Source organism: Oncorhynchus mykiss, chromosome 10 (genome assembly GCF_013265735.2).
Source record: "Oncorhynchus mykiss isolate Arlee chromosome 10, USDA_OmykA_1.1, whole genome shotgun sequence".
Taxonomy (NCBI): Eukaryota; Metazoa; Chordata; class Actinopteri; order Salmoniformes; family Salmonidae; genus Oncorhynchus; species Oncorhynchus mykiss.
This window is the reverse complement of record NC_048574.1, coordinates 46,422,582-46,443,532: the sequence shown is the minus strand read 5'-3', so window position 1 is coordinate 46,443,532 and position 20,951 is coordinate 46,422,582. Positions and strand designations below refer to the sequence as shown.

Below are 20,951 nucleotides of genomic sequence, written 5' to 3'. Positions count from 1 at the left end.
GAACTAAAAGTCCAAAGAAATGTTCAATTCGCACAAAAAGCTTATTTCTCTCAAATTTTGTGCACAAATTTGTCAACATCCTTGTTAGTGAGCATTTCTCATTTGCAAAGATAATCCATCCACCTGCGAGGTGTGGCATATCAAGAAGCTGATTAAACAGCATGATCATTACACAGGTGCCCCTTGTGCTGGGGACAATAAAGGGCCACTCTAAAATGGGACGTTTTGTCACACAACAGATGTCTCAAGTTTCGAGGGAGCGTGTAATTGGCATGCTGACTGCAGGAATGTCCACCAGAGCTGTTGCCAGAAAATTGAATGTTCAATTCTCTACTATAAGCTGTCTCCAACTTTCTTTTCAATTATTTGGCAGTATGTCCAACTGGCCTCACAACCGTAGACCATGTGAATGGCGTCGTGTGGGCGGGTGGTTTGCAGATGTCAACATTGTGAACAGTGCCCCATGGTAATGGTATGGGCAGACATAAGCTACAGACAACGAACACCAAATTGCATTTTATCGATTGCAATTTGAATGCAGAGATACCATTGCGAGATCCGAAGGAGATGTGTCGCGCTGCATGAGACAAATGGTGGTCTCACACCAGACACTGACTGGTTTTCTGATCCATGCCCCTACTCTTAAGGCATCTGTGACCAACAGATGCATATTTGTATTCCCAGTCATGTGAAATCCATAGATTAGGGCCTAATGAATTTATTTCAAGTGACTGATTTCCTTATATGAACTTTAACTCAGTAAAATTTTTGAAATGGTTGCATTTATATTTTTGTTCAGTATACACACATACATACAATTGATTACGGTGTGGTAATGGTTCCATCTGTGTTTTTGTTGTGGTATAAGGGGTAGGTTGTGCCAGGGTCACTCTGCCTGCACTAAGTCCTTGTGGTGGCGTGCGATATGCTGGCTCTTCTCCGAGGGCCTGCGGAAGCCTTTAGAGCAGATCTCACAGCGGTGGGGGTAGTCTTTTGTGTGGATGGAGATCACATGGCGCTTGAAGCCCGAGGCATCCCCAGAGCTGTAGTCACAGTACTGACACTGGTACACCCTCCTCTCCCTGGGCCCCTTGGCCATGCCCGCAGCACTAGAACTAGCACCAGGTACCAACACCTGCTTCCTTGCCACCGGTGGACTGGCAGGGGAAGGCCCCAATAAGGTCCTTTTGGCCCCGTTCTTTTCAGGAGAGGCCTGTTGCTCCTTGGTGTGGACCGACAGGATATGGCGACTAAGCACAAAGGGGTCCGAGATCTTGAAGTTGCAGTGTCGGCACTGGTGCAGTTTCTTGGCACGGTGCGACGCAGAGTGCTTCTTCAGTTCAGATGGCCGGTGGAAGCCTTTATCGCAGACGGCACATTTGTGGGGGTAGTCCTTGGTGTGCACCGATATGATGTGGCGCTTCAGGTCACTGGAGTTGGAGCTCTTGTGTTCACAGTGGGCACACAGGTGGGTTTTGGCCTCCTCGTGCGTCAGCCCGTGCTGCAGCAACTCCTCTTCCTCAGCAAACGTTTGGAAGCAGCGCTCACACTTGAAGGGCATCTCTTTGCTGTGCTTGGTCTTGACATGAGTCTTCAGGTTGGAGGAATCAGCCGACTTGTAGTCGCAGTAGAGGCAAGAGTAAGGCTTCTCGCCAGTGTGCGTGCGCATGTGTTTCTTCAGCTCGGAGGGGTGCCGGAAGCCCTTGCCACATTCCACACAGATGTGGGGGAAGCTCTTACTATGGACAGCCAACAAGTGGCGGTTGAGCAGACCTTGTTCAGCCGTCTCGTAGTCACAGAACTTACACTTGTGCATCTTGTTGGCCTGTGAAGGCACCGGACTCTTGGGCTCACGGTGGTGGTGCTGCAATCGATGCGAGAAGAGCACCGCCTGCTGGTGGAACTCCTTGCCACACACCTCACACTCAAACAGACCCTTGCTGCTCAGCGTGTGCCCCTCCATGTGGTTATGAAGGCTGGCCTTCTTGTTGGTGGTGAAGTCACAGTCCGTGCACTGGTACTTTTTCCTGGTCAGGACATCCTGGTGGTGGTTTTTGGTGTGGCGCTTCAGGAAGCCTCGCGACTTGAACTTCTTGCCACAGAGCATGCAGGGGTACACGGTCAGAGGCTGGCCATACGGACCAATAATGATGGCTGGAATGGGAGACAGATACAAAATTCATGACTCCCAGATATCACATGATCTGTATTCAGAAATGAAACGTGTGAAAACCTGTGCAGAGTGAGTTTGGCAATCAGCTGACTTTATAAATGACCCGCAGTTGCCCAGCCCATAGAATCAGTAACATATACAGTCAGGTGCAAAATGATTGGCACCCTTGATAAAGATGAGCAAAGACGACTGTATAAAATAACAACACAAATACTGAGCTATATTGTATGCTCAAAAATTTGGAAAAGTATTTTATACTAATACAATTTCTTAGAGAGAGAATTTGTTTAACAAATAAATCTCAAAACTACAATGGAGAATCTCAAAACTCCCATTGGAGAATCTGGAGAGATTCTGTATGGAGGAATTGTCTAAGGCCCATTCCAATATGTTCACCTATCTCATAAAACCTTTTAGAAAAATGCTCAGTGTCATTATGCTCGCAAGGGAAGGGGGCAGGTATATTGAATTCAGGGGTGGAAATATTTTTGACCCCTCCCCTATCTTTTAGATGCATTTTGTTTGTTAAGCAAAATGTCTCTCTGAGCAATAAAAAAAAAAAAAAATGCACACAATATACATTACTTTTGTATCTGCACATACACTACATTACCAAAAGTATGTTGACCCCTACTCGTCGAACATCTCATTCCAATATCATAGGCATTAATATGGAGTTGCCCCCCCCCCCCCCCCTGCTGCTATAACAGCCTCCACTCTTCTGGGAAGGCTTTCCACTAGATGTTGGAACATTGCTGCGGAGACTTGCTTCCATTCAGCCACAAGAGTATTAGTGAGGTCGGGCACAGATCTTGGGCAATTAGGCCCGGCTCGCAGTCAGCATTCCAATTCATCCCAAAGGTGTTCGATGGGGCTGAGGTTAGGGCTCTATGCAAGCCAGTCAAGGTCTTCAACACAAACCATTTCCGCTTTGTGCACAGGGGAGTTGTCATGCTGACACAGGAAAGGGCCTTCCCCAAACTGTTGCCACAAAGTTGGAAGCACAGAATCGTCTAGAATGTCATTGTATGTTGTAGCGTTAAGATTTCCCTTCACTGGAGCTAAGGGGCCTAGCCTGAACCATGAAAAACAGCCTCAGACCATTATTTCTCCTCCACCAACCTTTACAGTTGGCACTATGCATACGGGCATGGTGAAGCGTGATTCATCACTCCAGACAACGCGTTTCCACTGCTCGGCAAGCTTTACACCACTCCAGCTGACGCTTGGCATTGCGCACGGTGATCTTGGGCTTGTGTGTGGCTGCTAGGCCATGGAAACCCATTTCATGAAGCTCCCAATGAACAGGTATTGTGCTGACATTTCTTCCAGAGGCAGTTTGGATCTCGGTAGTAAGTGTTGCAACCGAGGACAGAAGATTTTTACGCACTTCGGCACTCAGTAGTCCCGTTCTGTGAACTTGTGTGGCCCATCACTTCGCGGCTGAGCCGTTGTTGTTCCTAGATATTCCCACTTCACAATAACAGAACTTACAGTTGACCAGGGCAGCTCTAGCAGGGCAGTAATTTGACAAACTGACTTGTTGGAAAGGTGGCATCCTATGACGGTGCCACATTGAAAGTCACTGAGCTCTTCAGTAAGGCCATTCTACTGCCAATGTGAAGACTATGGCTGTGTGCTTGATTTTATACACCTGTCAGCAACGGGTGTGGCTGAAATAGCCAAATCCACTAATTTGAAGGGTTGTCCACATACTTTTGGAATTGTAGTGTCGCTCACTATTTGTATGAATTATTTTAAAGTGTTATTTGCTCATCTTTGTCAAGGGTGCCAATAAATTTGGGACCTGACTGTAGTTCAGTCCCATCTGACAGCTACGTACCTGTCTGGACCTGGCGAGGCTCAGCCCTTGTTCTCTTATTCTTGTTCCGTTGCCTGCTGACCTTGTCCACTCCGTCTGACTCGTCAATGTGCAGCAGAGCACTGGCGGCACCGTTCCGGTTCTCACAGCTTTCACTGTCCTCAGAACCTGGAATCACATCGTAAACGTTGAATGCAAATGCACACCTTCTCTCAACACTGCTAGAGCAGAGATGCAGTGCATTCGGAAAGTATTCAAACTTTTCCCACATTTTGATATGTTACAGCCCTGTTCTAAAATGGATTAAATTGTCCCCACCCTCATCAATCTACACACAATAGCAAAGCAAAAACATGGTTAGATTTTTTTGCAAATGTTTTAAAAATAAAACACTAAAATATCACATTTACATTCGTATTCAGGCTCCTTACTCAGTACTTTGTTGAAGCACCTTTGGTAGCAATTACAGCCTTGAGTCTTCTTGGGTATGATGCTATAAGCTTGGCACACCTGTATTTAGGGAGTTTCTCCCACTCTTCTCTGCAGATCCTCTCAAGCTCTGCCAGGTGGATGGGGAGCGTCGCTGCACAGCTAATTTCAGGTCTCTCCAGAGATGTTTCATTGGGTTCAAGTCTGGGCTCTGGCTGGGACACAAGGACATTCAGAGACTTGTCCCGAAGCCACTCCTGCATTGTCTTGGCTGTGTACTTAGGGTTGTTGTCCTGTTGGAAGGTGAAACTTCACCCCAGTCTGCGGTCCTGAGCACCCTGGAACAGGTTTCGTTAAATATCTCGCTGTACTTCGCTCCGTTCATCTTTCCCTCGATCCTGACTAGTCTCCCAGTCCCTGCCTCTGAAAAACATCCCCACAGCGTGATGCTGCCACCACTATGCTTCACCGTGAGGATGGTGCCAGGTTTCCTCCCGATTTGACGCTTGGCATTCAGGTTATAGAGTTCAATCTTGGTTTCATCAGACCATCAGACTATGTCCATGTGTCTCATGGACATAGTCCTTTAGGTGCCTTTTGGCAAATTCCAAGCAGGCTGTCATGTGCATTTTACTGAGGAGTGGTTTCCATCTGGCCACTCTACCATAAAGACCTGATTGGTAGAGTGCAGCAGAGATGGTTGGTCCTTCTGGAAAGTTATTCCATCACCACAGAGGAACTCTAGAGCTCTGTCAGAGTGACCATTGGGTTCTTGGTCATCTCCCTGACCAAGGCCCTTCTCCCCTGATTGCGCAGTTTGGCTGGGCAACCAGCTCTAGAAAGAGTGGTGGTTCAAAACTTCTTCCATTTAAGAATGATGGAGGCCACTGTGTTCTTGGGGATCTTCAATGCTGCAGAAATGTTTTGGTACCCTTCCCCAGATCTGTGCCTCGACCCAATCCTGTCTTGGAGCTGTACACACAATTCCTTCCTCATGGCTTGGTTTTTGCTCTGACATGCACTGTCAACTGTGGGACCTTACATAGGCAGGAGTGTGCATTTCCAAATCATGTCCAATCAAATGAATTTACCACAGGTGGAATCCAATCAAGGATGATCAATGGAAACAGGATGCACCTGAGCTCAATTTCGTGTCTCATAGAAAAGGGCCTGAATACTTGTGTAAATAAGGTATTTCATTTTTTTATTTTATTATATATATTTGGAAAATGTTCTAAAAACCCATTTTCACTTTGTCATTATGGGGTATTGTGTGTAGATTGAAGAGAATTAAAACATACATGTAATCCATTTTACAATAAGGCTGCAATGTAACAAAACGTGGAAAAAGGAAAGTGGTCTGAATACTTTCCAAATGCACTGTACTTATCACTACAGAGTACAGAAGAGCAACAAGACTTTATCTGCCCTGTTAAACGATACATTTGTATATAATAGTGTGTGTCACTGACCATAAGCGGCTGCCCAAGCCACAGGCATGAAGTCCTTACTGAGAGCCGTGCCATCGTAAGACCGCTCATGGGTCACTGGCTCCTCACCCCCCACCACCACCTCCATGTAAACCTCATCAGATATCTTTGATGCACCTGCAGGAAAACACACTAGTTGTAACACAATCGTAAAACACACACACACACCGATTTTTATTTCTTACCATGGTCCCCCTGAGACATGTACACCATCTTCTCTCGGAGAGTTCGGCCTGTAGAGTCCGTCAGTGCTGCGTCCTCCGTTTCTCCTACGCAGACATCCACACAATGTCTTAATAACTCTTAGTGATCAACTACTGTGGGTTATATTATCCCTCTTTCTAAGTGCATTAAACATGATTCAAATGTCTCCTTACCCAGGTCATCCTCCCCAGAGTCTGCCTTGAAGATGTACACCTTGATCACCTCCTGGCCATCCTCGTCCTTCTCCACCTGGTCCTCCACGGCTCCCTCCACAGTCACCTCTGTGCCGTCGTCTGACACCATCTTGCCTGCCTCATCCACTGGAGGGAGATGAAAAGAGAGCGAGTTAAGAGATCCATTCACTACTGATCATTAGTCTGACTGCAATGTTTTCTTTATAAGAGGCCAGGTGACTGAGTGAGGGCTATTGATGCAGAACTGGAAAAGTGAAGCAGGATGGTGCTCACAGGAGATCATGAGGTAGTCCCCACAGCCGTCTGTGTCTTGCTCTGGGTCCAGTTCATCCTGGGCATGCCCGTCTGCCACCATCTCATCCTCAGCCATGTCCCCCATGGCAACGCCTTCGTCCTCCCCCTCCAGCGACATCACACATGTCTCCACAGCAACCTCCTCGTCCTCGTCGCAGTGCACATACTCAGACACCACGTCCTCAACCGCATCCTGGATCACCAGCTCCTCTGGAGCGAACCCATGCACCGCCATTCCCTCCCCCTCCCCCTCCAACACCAGCACCGTCTCCTGCAGCTCCACCACAAACTCCTCCCCTCCAGCACCACCCTCATCTGGAACACACCAACACAGGAACAGGTGGATATCTTCCGTGTTGGCCTACATAAACATATCGCTGCAGACATGCAATGCCTTCAGAAAATATTCACACCCCTTGACTTGTTCAACAAGTGCACCAGCTCAAATTTAAAATGGATTCAATTTAGATTTTTTTGTCACTGGCCTACCCACCCCATAATGTCAAAGTGTAATTATGCTTTTCTAAAGTTGTACAAATTAATTAAAAATTAAAAGCTGAAATGTCCTGAGTCAATAAGTATTCAACCCCTTTGTTATGGCAAGCCTAAATAAGTTGAGGAGTACAAATTTGCTTAACAATTCACATAATAAGTTGCATGGACTCAATGTGCACAATAATAGGTGTTCAACATGATTTTTTAATGACTACCTCATCTCTTTACCCCACACATAAAATGATCTGTAAGGTCCCCCAGTCGAGCAATGCATTTCAAACACAGTAAGTAGCCCTGCACGAGCCATGGCTTGTGCAAGCTGGAACAGCTCATAGGGCAGGTTTATGTAGCTTGATGTACCCCCTGGACTGGACGTGAGTCTATTGCAGGACCTTACCCCAATCTATCTCCTTAATGCTGAGTGTCAAGCAGAGACGCATCAGGTCGCATTTTTACAGTCTTTGGTCGAGCAGTGAATTTCAAACACAGATTCAACCACAAAGACCAGGGAGATTTTCCAATGCCTCACAAAGGGCACCTATTGGTAGATGGGTAAAAAAATAAAAGCAGACATTGAATATCCCTTTGAGCATGGTGAAGTTATTAATTACACTTTGGATGGGGTATCAATACACCCAGTTACTACAAAGACACAGGCATCCTTCCTAAATCAGTTGCCAGAGGGGAAGGAAACCGCTCAGGGATTTCACTATGAGGCAACGGTGACTTTTAAAACAGTTACAGAGTTGAATGGCTATGATAGGAGAAAACTGAGGCTGGATCAACAACATTGCAGTTACTCCACAATACTACCCTAACTGACACAGTGAAAAGAAGGAAAATATTAATACTGCAAAAAAGTGGCAAAGTACCAATCTTCAAGCACAGTGGTGGCTGCATTATGTTATGGGTATGCTTGTAGTCGTTAAGGACTGGGGAGTTATTCCAGGATAAAAAAAAATTGCTGAATGGAGCTAAGCACAGGCAAAATCCTAGAGGAAAACTTGGTTCAGTCTGCTTTCCACCAGGCACTGGGAGACTAATTCACCTCTCAGCAGGACAATAACCTAAATCACAAGGTCAAATCTACACTGGAGTTGCTTGCCAAGAAGACAGTGAATGTTCCAGAGTGGCCAAATTACAGTTTTGACTTAAATCTGCTTGAAAATCTATGGCAAGACTTGAAAATGGTTGTCTAGCAATGATCATCCACCAATTTGACAGAGCTGGAAGAATTTTGAGTGGAATAATGGGCAAATATTGTACAATCCAGGTGTGCAAATCTCTTTGAGACTTAACCAGATAGACCCACAGCTGTAATCACCACCAAAGGTGGTTCTATCATGTTTTGACTCAAGGGTGTGAATACTTAAGTAAATTAGATTATTTCTGTATTTCCTTTTCAAGAAATGTGCAGACATTTCTAAAAACATGTTTCACTGTGTCATTATGGGGTATTGTGTGTAGATGGGAGAAAAATATATTTTTCATCCATTTTGAATTCAGGCTGTAACAACAAAATGTGGAATAAGTCAAGAGGTATGAATACTTTCATAAGCCACTGTATGAATGCACTCTTACAAAGAAAATAGCTATATAAAAAAAAAAGCTTTTAAGAAAAGTTTTATTTTTTGTGCATAACAAACAGTACAGGGAAATACTTGAATGCTCAGTGAAACGTAGCTATTACCTGATCCATGGAGAATGATTTTAGGATCCTGGGAATGGAGTGCAAGCCTTGTCTCATCCTCATCCATTGTCCTTACACCTCATTTGTCACTGCAGCACTGGAGGCAAGAATTGACCAGTCAAATCACAGTCACATAGGCCTAATGGTTAACCCAAAATATTAGTCTACCATATTCAAATCCTAAATCTCACTCAAAGTATTATTCTCCTTAAAGAGAAATACATATTGTTACAATGTAACAGGTATCATTATCCCCATGTGTTTCCCCTCCTGTGAAAATGTAGTCATGTCCTAATCTTTCTGGATATAAATTATATTGGTCTGTATTTTATTTGGTGGTAAACTTCTAAACTATTTTAGCTATATTACATGGCACACTGTCTAAACCAAAAAATAGGAAGGGTATAGGCAGCTGTGTGATTAGGTTTTTTAAGCTGTGATAATAAAGATAAAATCCTTATTTTGTTGTAATGTGCTTTGACGTCACGAGAGATGTTTTCAGCCATGCAAATACTATCTATCGATCTTAATCCTCATAGTCATGCAAAGTGAAAAAATATATGCGGTTTACTCGCCGAAATGCACCGAGAGATAAACAAGAGGTTTTGAGCGACGCAGCACATTTTTCATCCCAATTCCCCCACGGTCAAATCTGACAGCAGTGGTCTGGCACACAACAGCGTGGGAGAGCGAGACAAGCAGTGATGCTTCATGAGGACACGCACAATTAGATCAACAAACTCAAACCTTTAACTATAGTCTAAATGGGAACAAATTCAGTACAAAAATGGCGCTTGCTGTAATTGACCTAGATATTTACACAAAAAGACAACATTTAAGACAAAAGGTCAAACAATTGAATTTCAAAAGTATCTGGCGGTCGCAGTAAAATGGTTACATAACATCAAAGATTAGACTCTAGCTAAATGTAGTCGTTCAAGTTCTTAAAAAAAAAAAAAGAAGTGAAAGGCAGCTTTGAGCTAGCTAGCGTCAAGGGAAACATGACATCTGACCCAACCCACACATCCGTGCGATAGTAAACATAAGTGCATAGCTAATGTTAGCAAGTTCGCGAGCCACCCGAAAGGTTTATTGCTAAGTATGGCGGCTAGCCTGCCTAGCTAAAGCATATTTCATTCAGCGTTTTCAAAAACAGATGTGCGCCATTTTGATGGAGATCCCCGGACAAACATTTTAACCACTGGCGCTGTTAATGCAGAGCAAAAATAACCTCTGTACAATATCATATTTGAACATGGTAACTATACTGTTCAACTTTATGGGGGGTATCTGGCTAATAGCAGACTATAATGTTACCGATGTTTCGAAAAATCCCCTTTTCTAGGCCGTAATTATGGCCTATTGAGGCCGGGGACCAAATAAGCAAGAAAGGCACAACCCCTCGTACGCTTCTCCACTTTTCAGATAGAAACATAGAATAATGCACATGCAATCACAAATGTAAAGCATTACCTATGCTCCGTGCACATAAAAAATTTTTAAAAAAAAGCGCAAGACCTGCTTACCAGATTGTGTAGTACAGGTTGGCCTCTCACGATTTCCAGGCCGTCCGGTTTCCCCAGACTCGGGCAGGATTCAATCGGGAGTTTGTGCTAGCTGGGCGGGCCGCTGAGGCGCAGGGAGGGAGGGGCCGAGACTTTCGAAGCTCCACTGATAATCGCTACAGCCCCCAGCTCCGCCAGCACCAAGGCCGCCGTCAGCACTCACGTCACAGCCCGAAAGTCGTAGGAAAATGCGGAAGAAGTCTGGACACCCAACTGCTGGTAGTTATAGACAGGCCACGATCAGGAGCGCAGCAATTGCGCTCCATTATGGATATTTTACATCGCGGCTGTTTTCGTTGCATACCATTTGAAAGCCTGGTATAGTGTGCTTAGTTTATTAATGTATGTCGCTAAAAATCACGAACAAACTGCGATGATGTTCGACATTTACTCCTACCATTAGCCAGATGCAATTATCTAATCCTATTGGTTAATCATGTTACTACCCGCTTTACAGGTTAATTTGACAGCTACAGATTTGCCAGTGATTGACCACTTCTACCTCTTGATCCAAATAATTTGACACATGGCGTTTTCTTTATTCCTAAAGTTGATATCCCTTGATGAGCTTCTCTCATGCCTGCAATTTGATTATACCTTCAAAGATGATCTATATCAGCACATCGTTTTAATGTAGCAGGAGAGAGACCAGCTGTCAGGGTGCTCGATCTCAGTGTATTCTGCTGCAGAAGTAAATGCTCTACCACCGTTTTTGCCCAGGCCTCAGGTAGAAGCAACACTTACAAACAAACGGTAGCCTATTCTCCAATAAGTGTCCCCATCTGAAACAGGTGTAAAATATACTTTGTATTTTACTGAAAATCTCTGATTTATTTTCATGTATTATTTTAAGGTTATTTTGATATGTATTACACTACTTTCAAGAGGGAACTATTTTATTGTATTTTCTAAATTGCATTGATGTTGTGATGTCATCAGTGGGAGCCATGCTTTTACTCCTGTTTGCGCAAAGCGTAATGAGAGCTCTGTGCCCTCATGTTCTAAACATGGCGAACCAGTTACCAACACCAGAAAGCACGAGGGGTTTGAGCTGATTGTATGGAGATTGTGACAGCTGGTTAAATGGTGTCCCTTGACAAGGCAAGAACAAGATGTCAAGAGAAGTGCAGTATTATCATAAGGAGACACTTGGAATACAGAGGAGGAATGGAGGGGGAAAGAAAGGCAGAGGAGGGAAAAGCTTGAGCTTGAGTAGGTTAAAATGGTGGAAAAATGGAGATGGTTTGTAAAAGAAGAATGGTAGAAAGTGTAAGAGTGAGTTGAAGACAGGAGAAATGGAAGTGAATTGAGGGCAAAGTGTGGTAGGTGTGGTGAAGTTCTCGGAGCCTGAGGCTTGCACCGAGAGTCCGGATAAAGATGAGTCTGTGACAGTAGGACTGAAGCTTTTTGGAAAAAGTGGACCCTTGCCTTTTGGCTGATCCATTTGTGGTTACAGAGTGGGTGAAAACAGAGTTGGGTGCTGTGAAATCTGTGAGGGTAACCAGTAGTGGTCTTGTGATAATTGTTTGTGTTTCTGCTGGTCAGAGGGAGCAGGCGCTCCGTGTTAAATGAATGGGGGCAAGACAGGTGAATTGTTTTGCTCTCAAGAAAAGGGCAAAGTGATTACTGGGGTAGCGGTAAATGTAAAAGCTGACCAACTGAAGGGGAAGATTCCCGGTGTGATGCTTGTCGTTTGGTGTGACACAGACAGGGTGGTGTGCAAAAAGGAAAAAGTACCCAATTGTCATACTTTAGTAAAAGTATAGATACCTTAATAGAAAGTTACTCAAGTAAAAGTCAACCAGTAAAATACTACTTGAGTAAAAGTCTAGAAGTATTTGGTTCTAAATATACTGAAGTATCAAAAGTATTGACCTAAACTGGGACATGCTTAACACCCCAGCCCTCCTACAATCTAAGCTTGATGCCCTCAATCTCTCACAAATTATCAATGAACCCACCAGGTACAACCCCAAATCCGTTAACACGGGCACCCTCAGATATCATCCTAACCAATTTGCCCTCCAAATATACCTCTGCTGTTTTCAACAAAGATCTCAGCGATCACTGCCTCATTGCCTGCATCCGTAACGTGTCTGCGGTCAAACAACCACCCCTCATCCCTATCAAACCCTCCCTAAAACACTTCAGCATGCAGGCCTTCCTAATCGACCTGGCCCAGGTATCCTAGAAGGATATTCACCTCATCCCGTCAGTAGAAGATGCCTGGTTATTCTTTAAAAGTGCCTTCCTCACCATCTTAAATAAGTATGCCCCATTTAAAAAAAAATGTAGAACCAGGAACAGATATAGCCCGTGGTTCTCTCCAGACCTGACTGCCCTTGACCAGCACAAAAACATCCTGTGGCGTTCTGCATTAGCATCGAATAGCCCCCATGATATGCAACTTTTCAGGGAAGTTAGGAACAAATATACACAGGCAGTTAGGAAAGCTAAGGCTAGCTTTTTAAAGCAGAAATTTGCATCCTGTAGCACAAACTCAAAAAAAGTTCTGGGACACTGTAAAGTCCATGGAGAATAAGAGCACCTCCTCCCAGCTGCCCACTGCACTGAGGCTAGGAAACAGTGTCACCACCGATAAATCCACTATAATTGAGAATTTCAATAAGCATTTTTCTAGGGCTGGCCATGCTTTCCTACCCCGGTCAACCGCCCTGTACTCCCCACAGCAACTCGCCAAAGTCTCCCCCATTTCCCCTTCACCCAAATCCAGATAGCTGATGTTCTTAAAGAACTGCAAAACCTGGACCCCTACAAATCAGCCAGACGAGACAATCTGGACCCTCTCTTTTTTAAATTATCTGCCAAATTTTTTTGCAATTCCTATTACTAGCCTTTTCAACCTCTCTTTCGTATCATCTGAGATTCCCAAAGATTGGAAAGTTGCCGCGGTCATCCCCCTCTTCAAAGGAGGAGACACTTTGGACCCATATTGCTACAGACCTATATCTATCCTACCCTGCCTTTCTAAAAGCAAAGTCAACAAACATATTACCGACCATTTTGAATCCCACCGTACCTTCTCTGCTATGCAATCTGGTTTCAGAGCTGGTCATGGGTGCACCTCAGCCACGCTCAAGGTCCTAAACGATATCATAACCGCCATCGATAAGAGACATTACTGTGCAGCAGTATTCATCGACCTGGCCATGGCTTTCGACTCTGTCAATCACCACATTCTTATTGGCAGACTCGACAGCCTTGGTTTCTCAAATGATTGCCTCGCCTGGTTTACCAACTACTTCTCTGATAGAGTTCAGTGTGTCAAATCGGAGGGCCTGTTGTCCGGACCTCTTGCAGTCTCTATGGGGGTGCCACAGGGTTCAATTCTTGGGCTGACTCTCTTCTCTGTATACATCAATGATGTCACTCTCGCTGCTGGTGATTCTCTGATCCACCTCTACGCAGACGACACCATTCTGTATATTTCTGGCCCTTCTTTGGACACTGTTTTAACTAACCTCCAGACGAGCTTCAATGCCATACAACTCTCCTTCCGTGGCCTCCAACTGCTCTTAAATGCAAGTACAACTAAATGCATGCTCTTCAACCGATCACTGCCCGCACGCACCTGCACGCCCAGCATCACTACTCTGGATGGTTCTGACTTAGAATATGAGGACAACTACCTAGGTGTCTGGCTAGACTGTAAACTCTCCTTCCAGACTCACATTAAGCATCTCCGATCCTAAATTAAATCTAGAATTGGCTTCCTATTTCGCAACAAAGCATCCTTCACTCATGCTGCCAAACATACTCTCGTAAAACTGACCATTCTACCGATCCTTGACTTTGGGGATGTCATCTATTTAATATCCTCCAACACTCTACTCAACAAATTGGATGCAGTCTATCACAGTGCCATCTGTGTTGTCAAACAAAGCCCCATATATTACCCACCACAGCGACCTGTACGCTCTTGTTAGTTGGCCATCGCTTCATACTCATCGCCAAATCCACTGTCTCCAGGTCATCTACAAGTCTCTGCTAGGTAAAGCACCGCCTTATCTCAGCTCACTGGTCATCATAGCAGCAACCACCTGTAGCACGCGCTCCAGCAGGTATATCTCACTGGTCACTCCCAAAGCCAATTCCTCCTTTGGCCGCCTCCTTCCAGTTCTCTGCTGTCAATGACTGGAACGAACTGCAAAAATCACTGAAGCTGGAGACTCATATCTCCCTCACTAGCTTTAAGCACCAGCTGCCATAGCAGCTCAGATCACTGCGCCTGTACATAGCTCATCTGTAAACAGCCCATTCAACTACCTCATCCCCATACTGTATTTATTTATTTATCTTGCTCCTTTGCACCCCAGTATCTCTACTTGCACATTCATCTTCTGCACATCTACCATTCCAGTGTCTAATTGCTATATTGTAATTACTTCGCCACCATGGCCTATTTAAATAAAGGTGAAATTAATAAATACAAATGTAATTGCTAAAATATACTTAGTATCAAAACTATAAGTATAAATCAAAAAAATGTAAGCAAAGCAGATGGCACTATTTTCTTGTTTTTAAAATTGATGGATAGCCAGGGGCACACTCCAACACTCAGACATACTTTACAAAAGATGCATTTGTGTTTAGTGAGTCCGCCAGACCAGAGGCAGAAGGGATGACCATATGGTGTCTAGATAAGTGCGTGATTTTGGACCATTTTCCTGTCCCGCTAAGCATTCAAAATGTAACAAGTACTTTTGGGTGTCAGGTAAAATATATGGAGTAAAAAGTACATTATTTTCTTTAGGAATGTGGTGAAGTAAATGTTGTCAAAAATATAAATAGTAAAGTACAGATACTACAAAAAAATACTTAAGCAGTACAACTGTTGGTAGGAATATATGTTAACTTGAATGGGAATCATTTTTGAGTTCAACTTTGCATGGCTAGCCCAGCTACCGTTAGCTTTGATGGTCTCTTTCAGGTAACGTTAGACAGTGAGTTTTCTGACGATTTTCTCACGGGCATTCTGCACTGTGTTTAGTCTTTTATCAGGCAAATATACTTGTGTATGAGAGTCCAGACGTTAGAATTAATGCTTGCCTTGCCTTCGTATCCATTCCATGAAGACATTTTGTGAAATGTGACGTTTTTGTGTTTTATGTGCCTAATTAGCTGTTGTTCCTTTTGTTACCTGTCTGGTCATGTCAGAAATGGCGTTGTTGGCCCGTAAAATAGTATACTAAGTAAATATTTTGCACTTATTAGCAAATGAGTAGTGTATTGGTGTACAACGTTTATAAAATGAAATGTGAGTCTTTTGAAAATATTAACATGTACAATGCATTTTTTGTTGATTCAAATTTACTCAAAGTTCTATTAGTTCTATTGAGCACCAACTCGACTTCTGAACGCTCTACTCTCAGCCCACGTTGCTGGTACTGCCCACGTTGCTGGTAGAAAACAACAACAAAAAATTACTCATGGGACTCTGAGGTTGTCCTATTGTTTCCTATAGGGAAATATAGGTACAGTTGAAGTCGGAAGTTTACATACACTTAGGTTGGAGTCATTAAAAGTTGTTTTTCAACCCCTCCAGAAATGTCTTGTTAAACTATAGTTCGGTTAGGACATCTACTTTGTGCACGATACAAGTAATTTTTCCAACAATTGTTTACAGACAGATTATTTAACTTATAATTCACTATATCACAATTCCAGTGGGTCAGAAGTTTACATACACTAAGTTGACTGTGCCTTTAAACAGCTTGGAAAATTCCAGAAAATGTCATGGCTTTAGAAGCTTCTGATTTTTTTATTTTATTATTATTATTATTATTATTATTATTATTATTATTATTATTATTTTTTAACCTTTATTTAACCAGGAAGGGCTCATTGAGATTAAAATACATTTTTCAAGAGCGCCCTGGCCAAGATAGGCAGCACCAAGTCATTACAAAAAAATTACAGACAGACAACATGAAAAACTACAAGTAATCTAGTGAAAACCATTGAATTCACAAGAGTATAAAACAGCAAATTAAAAACATTGACAGGTCAGGGAATCAGCCTCAAAATCCTTCATCAGTGATTTAAAAACACCAATCGGGACAGGTTCTTCCAGTTTAAATTTTTTTGTAAGGTGTTCCAAGACGATGGCGCAGAGTACATAAAAGCCCTTTTACCAAATTCAGTTTGGACATTTGGAACAGTTAGCAGGATAAAGTCCAGCAAACGAAGAGAGTACCCACCACATTTCTGAACAATAAAAATGCACAAATAAAAAAAGGTAGTAAACCCAAAATGGCTTTGTAAATAAAAGTAGACTGAGCCTACGAGTGACTAGAGAAGGCCAGCCAACCCTGGTATACAAAGTGCAGTGGTGCGTGAGGGTTTTGCAGTTTAAAATACATCTCAAAGTGCCATGGTAAAGGGTGTCAATTGATCTCAAACACTGAGCGGAAGCATTGATATATAAAATATCCCCATAGTCTAGTAAAGGCATAAATGTAGCCGATACTAGCCTCCTGGCTTCAAAAGAAAAACAGGCCTTATTCCTAAAATAAAATCCCAATTTCAGCTTCAATTTATTTGTAAGTTATTGAATATGCAATTTAAAAGAGAGGCCGTCATCAATTAAAATTCCAAGATATTTATATGAGGTTACAACCTCAATCTCCTTGCCCTGACAGGTAGTAATAGGTGAAAGGTTCAGAGGTCTATTTCGTGCATTAGAAAACACCATTAGTTTAGTTTTGTCAGTATTGAGGATAAGCTTCAATTGACACAAGGTATGTTGAACAGTATAAAAAGCAGTTTGCATGTTCTGGAAAGCTTTTGTAAGAGACGAGGCACAACAGTAAATAACAGTATAATCAGCATAAAAATGAAGTTGCGCATTTGACATTTTTGTCTAAATCATTTATATAAATAGTGAATAAGAAAGGACCAAGTACAGAGCCTTGGGGCACACCATTCAAGACAGACAATTTAACAGACATAAGCCCATCAAATTGAGTGTACTGAGTTCTATCAGACAGATAGTTAGCAAACCATGCAACAGCGTGCTCCGAAAGGCCTACACTCGATAATCTCTGCCTTAGTATAGCATGATCAACTGTATCAAAAGCCTTAGAGAGATCAATAAAAAGTGAGACACAGTGCTGTTTTTTGTCAATGGCTTCAGTGATATCATTTAAAACCTTCATGGCTGCTGTAATTGTGCTATGCTTCTTCCTGAAGCCCGATTGGTACATTGATAAAATAGAGTTAGTTTTTATTTACTATTTTAGCTGTTCACTTACAAGGGTTTCAAGTATTTTCACCCGTGGTGACAGCTTTGAGATTGGCCTATAATTATTTAAAAGAGTTGGATCTCCCCCTTTTAAAAGTGGTAGGACAAATGCTGATTTCCAGATCTTTGGAATTTCATTACATTCCAGGGTTAGATTGAACAGAGATGTAAGTGGTTCAGCTATGAAATCAGCAGGGATCCAAAAGATCAAGACCTGCAGTCTTTCTCTGATCTAAGGATTTCAGGGCTTTATGTACCACCTGCACTGATAATGGCAAAAAGCTAAAAGTTTGACCAGCTCTCACTGGTTCATCCACACAGGGTTGTACAGAGACAGAGGACACTGAATCAGACAGCCTACCAGATGAAACAAAGTGCTCATTGAAACAATTCAGCATTTCAGTTGTCATATATAGCAACAGAGTCCTTCAAAACACATGACGGTAATTCATTAACATTACTGTTACCAGACATAGACTTAATAGCATTCCAAAACTTTCTAAATCAAATCAAATTTTATTTGTCACATACACATGGTTAGCAGATGTTAATGTGAGTGTAAAAAAAAAATTATAAATTAAGAGGCCAACGAAGGTAAGGGGAGAGAGAGACAGCGTGTATGTATGAGTCTGACTGAGATAATTTGCGCGTGTGAGTAGATTGGGTGTTGAGATCGATAGAGAGATCGTTGAGATTGTTGAGCTGCCACTGACATCCAGGCGAAGAGCAAAAAGGAGCAGCTTGGACAAGACACTCCGCAGAAGAAGAAGGAACTCAGGCCGGCCAGAGATGGGGTTACTTTGGTAAACTTCAAGTAATGAAGTGCCGAGTTGAGGAGGACCCGTGATCTTTACACCAGCAAAAAATAAAATAGTTTGCACAACACAACAACGAAGTTACGCAACCATAAATAAATAGGTTATTAGTAGGTTAAAATGTACTGATGGACTCAAATGATGTCAATTAGCCTATTGGAGGTGTCAATGTGGATGTATTTCAAGACCTACCTTCAAACTCATTGCCTCTTTGCTTGACATCATGGGAAAATCTAAAGAAATCAGCCAAGACCTCAGAAAAAAATTTGTAGACCTCCGCAATTCTGGTTCATTCCTGGGAGCAATTTCCAAATGTCTGAAGGTACTACGTTCATCTGTACAAACAATAGTACACAAAGTATAAACACCATGGGACCACGCAGCCGTCATACCGCTCAGGAAGGAGACGTGTTCTGTCTCCTGGAAATGAACTTTGGTACTTTGGGTTAGCGAAAAGTGCAAATCAACCCTAGAACAACAGCAAAGGACCTTGTGAAGATGCTGGAGGAAACGGGTACAAAAGTATCTACAGCCACAGTAAAACGGGTCCTATATCGACATAACCTGAAAGGCAGCTCAGCAAGGAAGTAGCCACTGCTCCAAAACCACCATAGAAAAGCCAGACTACAGTTAGCAACTGCACATGGGGACAAAGATCATACTTTTTGGAGAAATGTCCTCTGGTCTGATGAATCAAAAATAGAACTGTTTGGCCACATTGACCATCGTTATGTTGGAGGAAAAAGGGGATGCTTGCAAGACGAAGAACACCATCCCAATCGGGAAGCACGGGGGTGGTAGCATTATGTTGTGGTGGTGCTTTGCTGCTGGAGGGACTGGTGCACTTCACAAAATAGATGGCATCATGAGGGAGGAAAATGATGTGGATATATTGAAGCAACATCTCAAGACATCAGTCAGGAATTGAAAGCTTGGTCGCAAATGGTTCTTTCAAATGGACAATGACCCCAAGCATACTTCCAAAGTTGTGGCAAAACTTAAGGACAACAAAGTCAAGGTATTGGAGTGGCCATCACAAAGCCCTGACCTCAATCATATAGAACATTTGTGGACAGAACGAAAAGCGTGTGCGAGCAAGGAGGCCTTACAAACCTGACTCAGTTACACCAACTCTGTCAGGAGGAATGGGCCAAAATTCACCCAGCTTATTGTGGGAAGCTTGTGAAAGGCTACCCGAAACATTTGACCCATGTTAAACAATTTAAAGTCAATGCTACCAAATGCTAATTGAGTGTATGTAAACTTCTGACCCACTGGGAATGTGATGAAAGAAATGAAAGCTGAAATAAATCACTCTCTCTACTATTATTCTGACTTTTCACATTCTTAAAATAAAGTGGTGATCCTAACTGACCTAAAACAGGGAATTCTTACTAGGATTAAATGTCAGGAATTGTGAAAAACTGAGTTTAAATGTATTTGGCTAAGGTGTATGTAAACTTCCAACTTCAACTGTATGTCTGTCTATTTTGCCAAATATCTCGCAATGTGTATATTTAGAATTTTTTCTTTTTTTTTTTTTTTCAAATTGGACACAATTTTAATAATGAGAATCTCCTCTTTCTAATTATGTAAGGCTGGGCAGCATACTCCGTTGTCGGACACCATTCTAATCAGAATAATCTTCTCTTTCCAATTACATAAAGTTGGGCAGCGTACTCTGGTGTCATCGATAGTTAGACCAGAAATAGTCAAATGTTGCAATTTCTTTCCAAATTCCTCATTATGTAGACATAAGCACACTTGCAGGGATGCAAACTAGTCACCTTTCGGCGAAATTCGATGTTTTGAATCCAAAATAGGTGACCTACATGATTCGTGTAGATCCAATGAGAAAAGTTTGGGTGGGGGGGGGGGGGCTTTGGATCACTACTGGCTGTCAGCGAACGAGTAATGCGCATTTGGATCAATACTGGCTGTATCCAAAACTCAGCCAATCGTTCACATAACAACTGAATGAAGCAAGTGACTGAGGAGAAGACTAGACAACCAATTTCCTAGTTACAGCATCAGCGCGTGCGCTCTGTAAAGAGGTGTAAAGTAGGTGAGAAGCTTGACCACGGAGACCTGGGTGAGGTGATGAAGCCTACTTCATGAGCTGTAACCGAAAAACAACTGGCATTTGGGAAGTTTGAGTTGAGGGATAAAGTGTGGTGGAACAAGTATTGTTAGCACTGTTAAATATCTTGCAAGCTGGATCGAATTCTCTGTGTCACATCTGCTCCTGCCACACCCCCTAGTGGACATCCGGTGTCTCATTGACCTGCAACAGTTGCCTCTCCCTTTCTCTCTGTGTGTGTATGTGTGTGTGTGGTTGGAGACAGGTGTGCTTGAGTCAGAGCAGTTCCCCACCAGCTGCAACCCGTTACATAATTAAGAACTCTACAAATATTCAGTCCTGCCACTTCCACTCGGCCAGATCGTAATCTCTGCTCATTTTGCCGCTCTGACTCTGGCTCCTGTTCCACATCTCGCTACCCTGTTCTGGATTCACC

At 43.0% G+C, this 20,951-nt stretch overlaps 1 protein-coding gene across 3 annotated transcripts; it reads right to left on the bottom strand.

Moving 5' to 3' along the window:
- Positions 1-765: 765 nt before the first annotated feature.
- On the bottom strand, positions 766-10,769 carry LOC110534088 (zinc finger Y-chromosomal protein 1). 3 transcript variants are annotated; one of them, XM_021618751.2, is made up of 9 exons: positions 10,318-10,769; positions 8,792-8,888; positions 7,499-7,639; positions 6,586-6,921; positions 6,292-6,438; positions 6,100-6,183; positions 5,897-6,031; positions 4,017-4,163; positions 766-2,154 (listed from the first exon to the last, which is right to left on the bottom strand). In XM_021618751.2, exons 3-9 carry the CDS (start codon positions 7,539-7,541, stop codon positions 887-889), a joined length of 2,160 nt encoding a protein of 719 aa, XP_021474426.2. In that variant the 5' UTR covers positions 7,542-7,639; positions 8,792-8,888; positions 10,318-10,769; the 3' UTR covers positions 766-886. The 3 variants fall into 3 exon arrangements, with proteins under 3 accessions (XP_021474426.2, XP_021474425.2, XP_036846385.1); XM_021618750.2 differs by lacking the exon at positions 7,499-7,639 and having other exon boundaries at positions 10,318-10,766; XM_036990490.1 differs by lacking the exons at positions 7,499-7,639; positions 10,318-10,769 and adding an exon at positions 9,600-9,741.
- Between the last annotated feature and the right edge of the window lie 10,182 nt (positions 10,770-20,951).

Excerpts from the sequence above, each read along its gene's own strand:
- LOC110534088 (XM_021618750.2), bottom strand. The coding sequence starts at position 8,858 with ATGGATGAGGATGAGACAAGGCTTGCACTCCATTCCCAGGATCCTAAA. Across the intron at positions 6,922-8,791 it reads AATCATTCTCCATGGATCAG|ATGAGGGTGGTGCTGGAGGG; the intron begins GTAATAGCTACG and ends GGTGTGTTCCAG. Across the intron at positions 4,164-5,896 it reads GGCTTGGGCAGCCGCTTATG|GTTCTGAGGACAGTGAAAGC; the intron begins GTCAGTGACACA and ends ATGTGATTCCAG.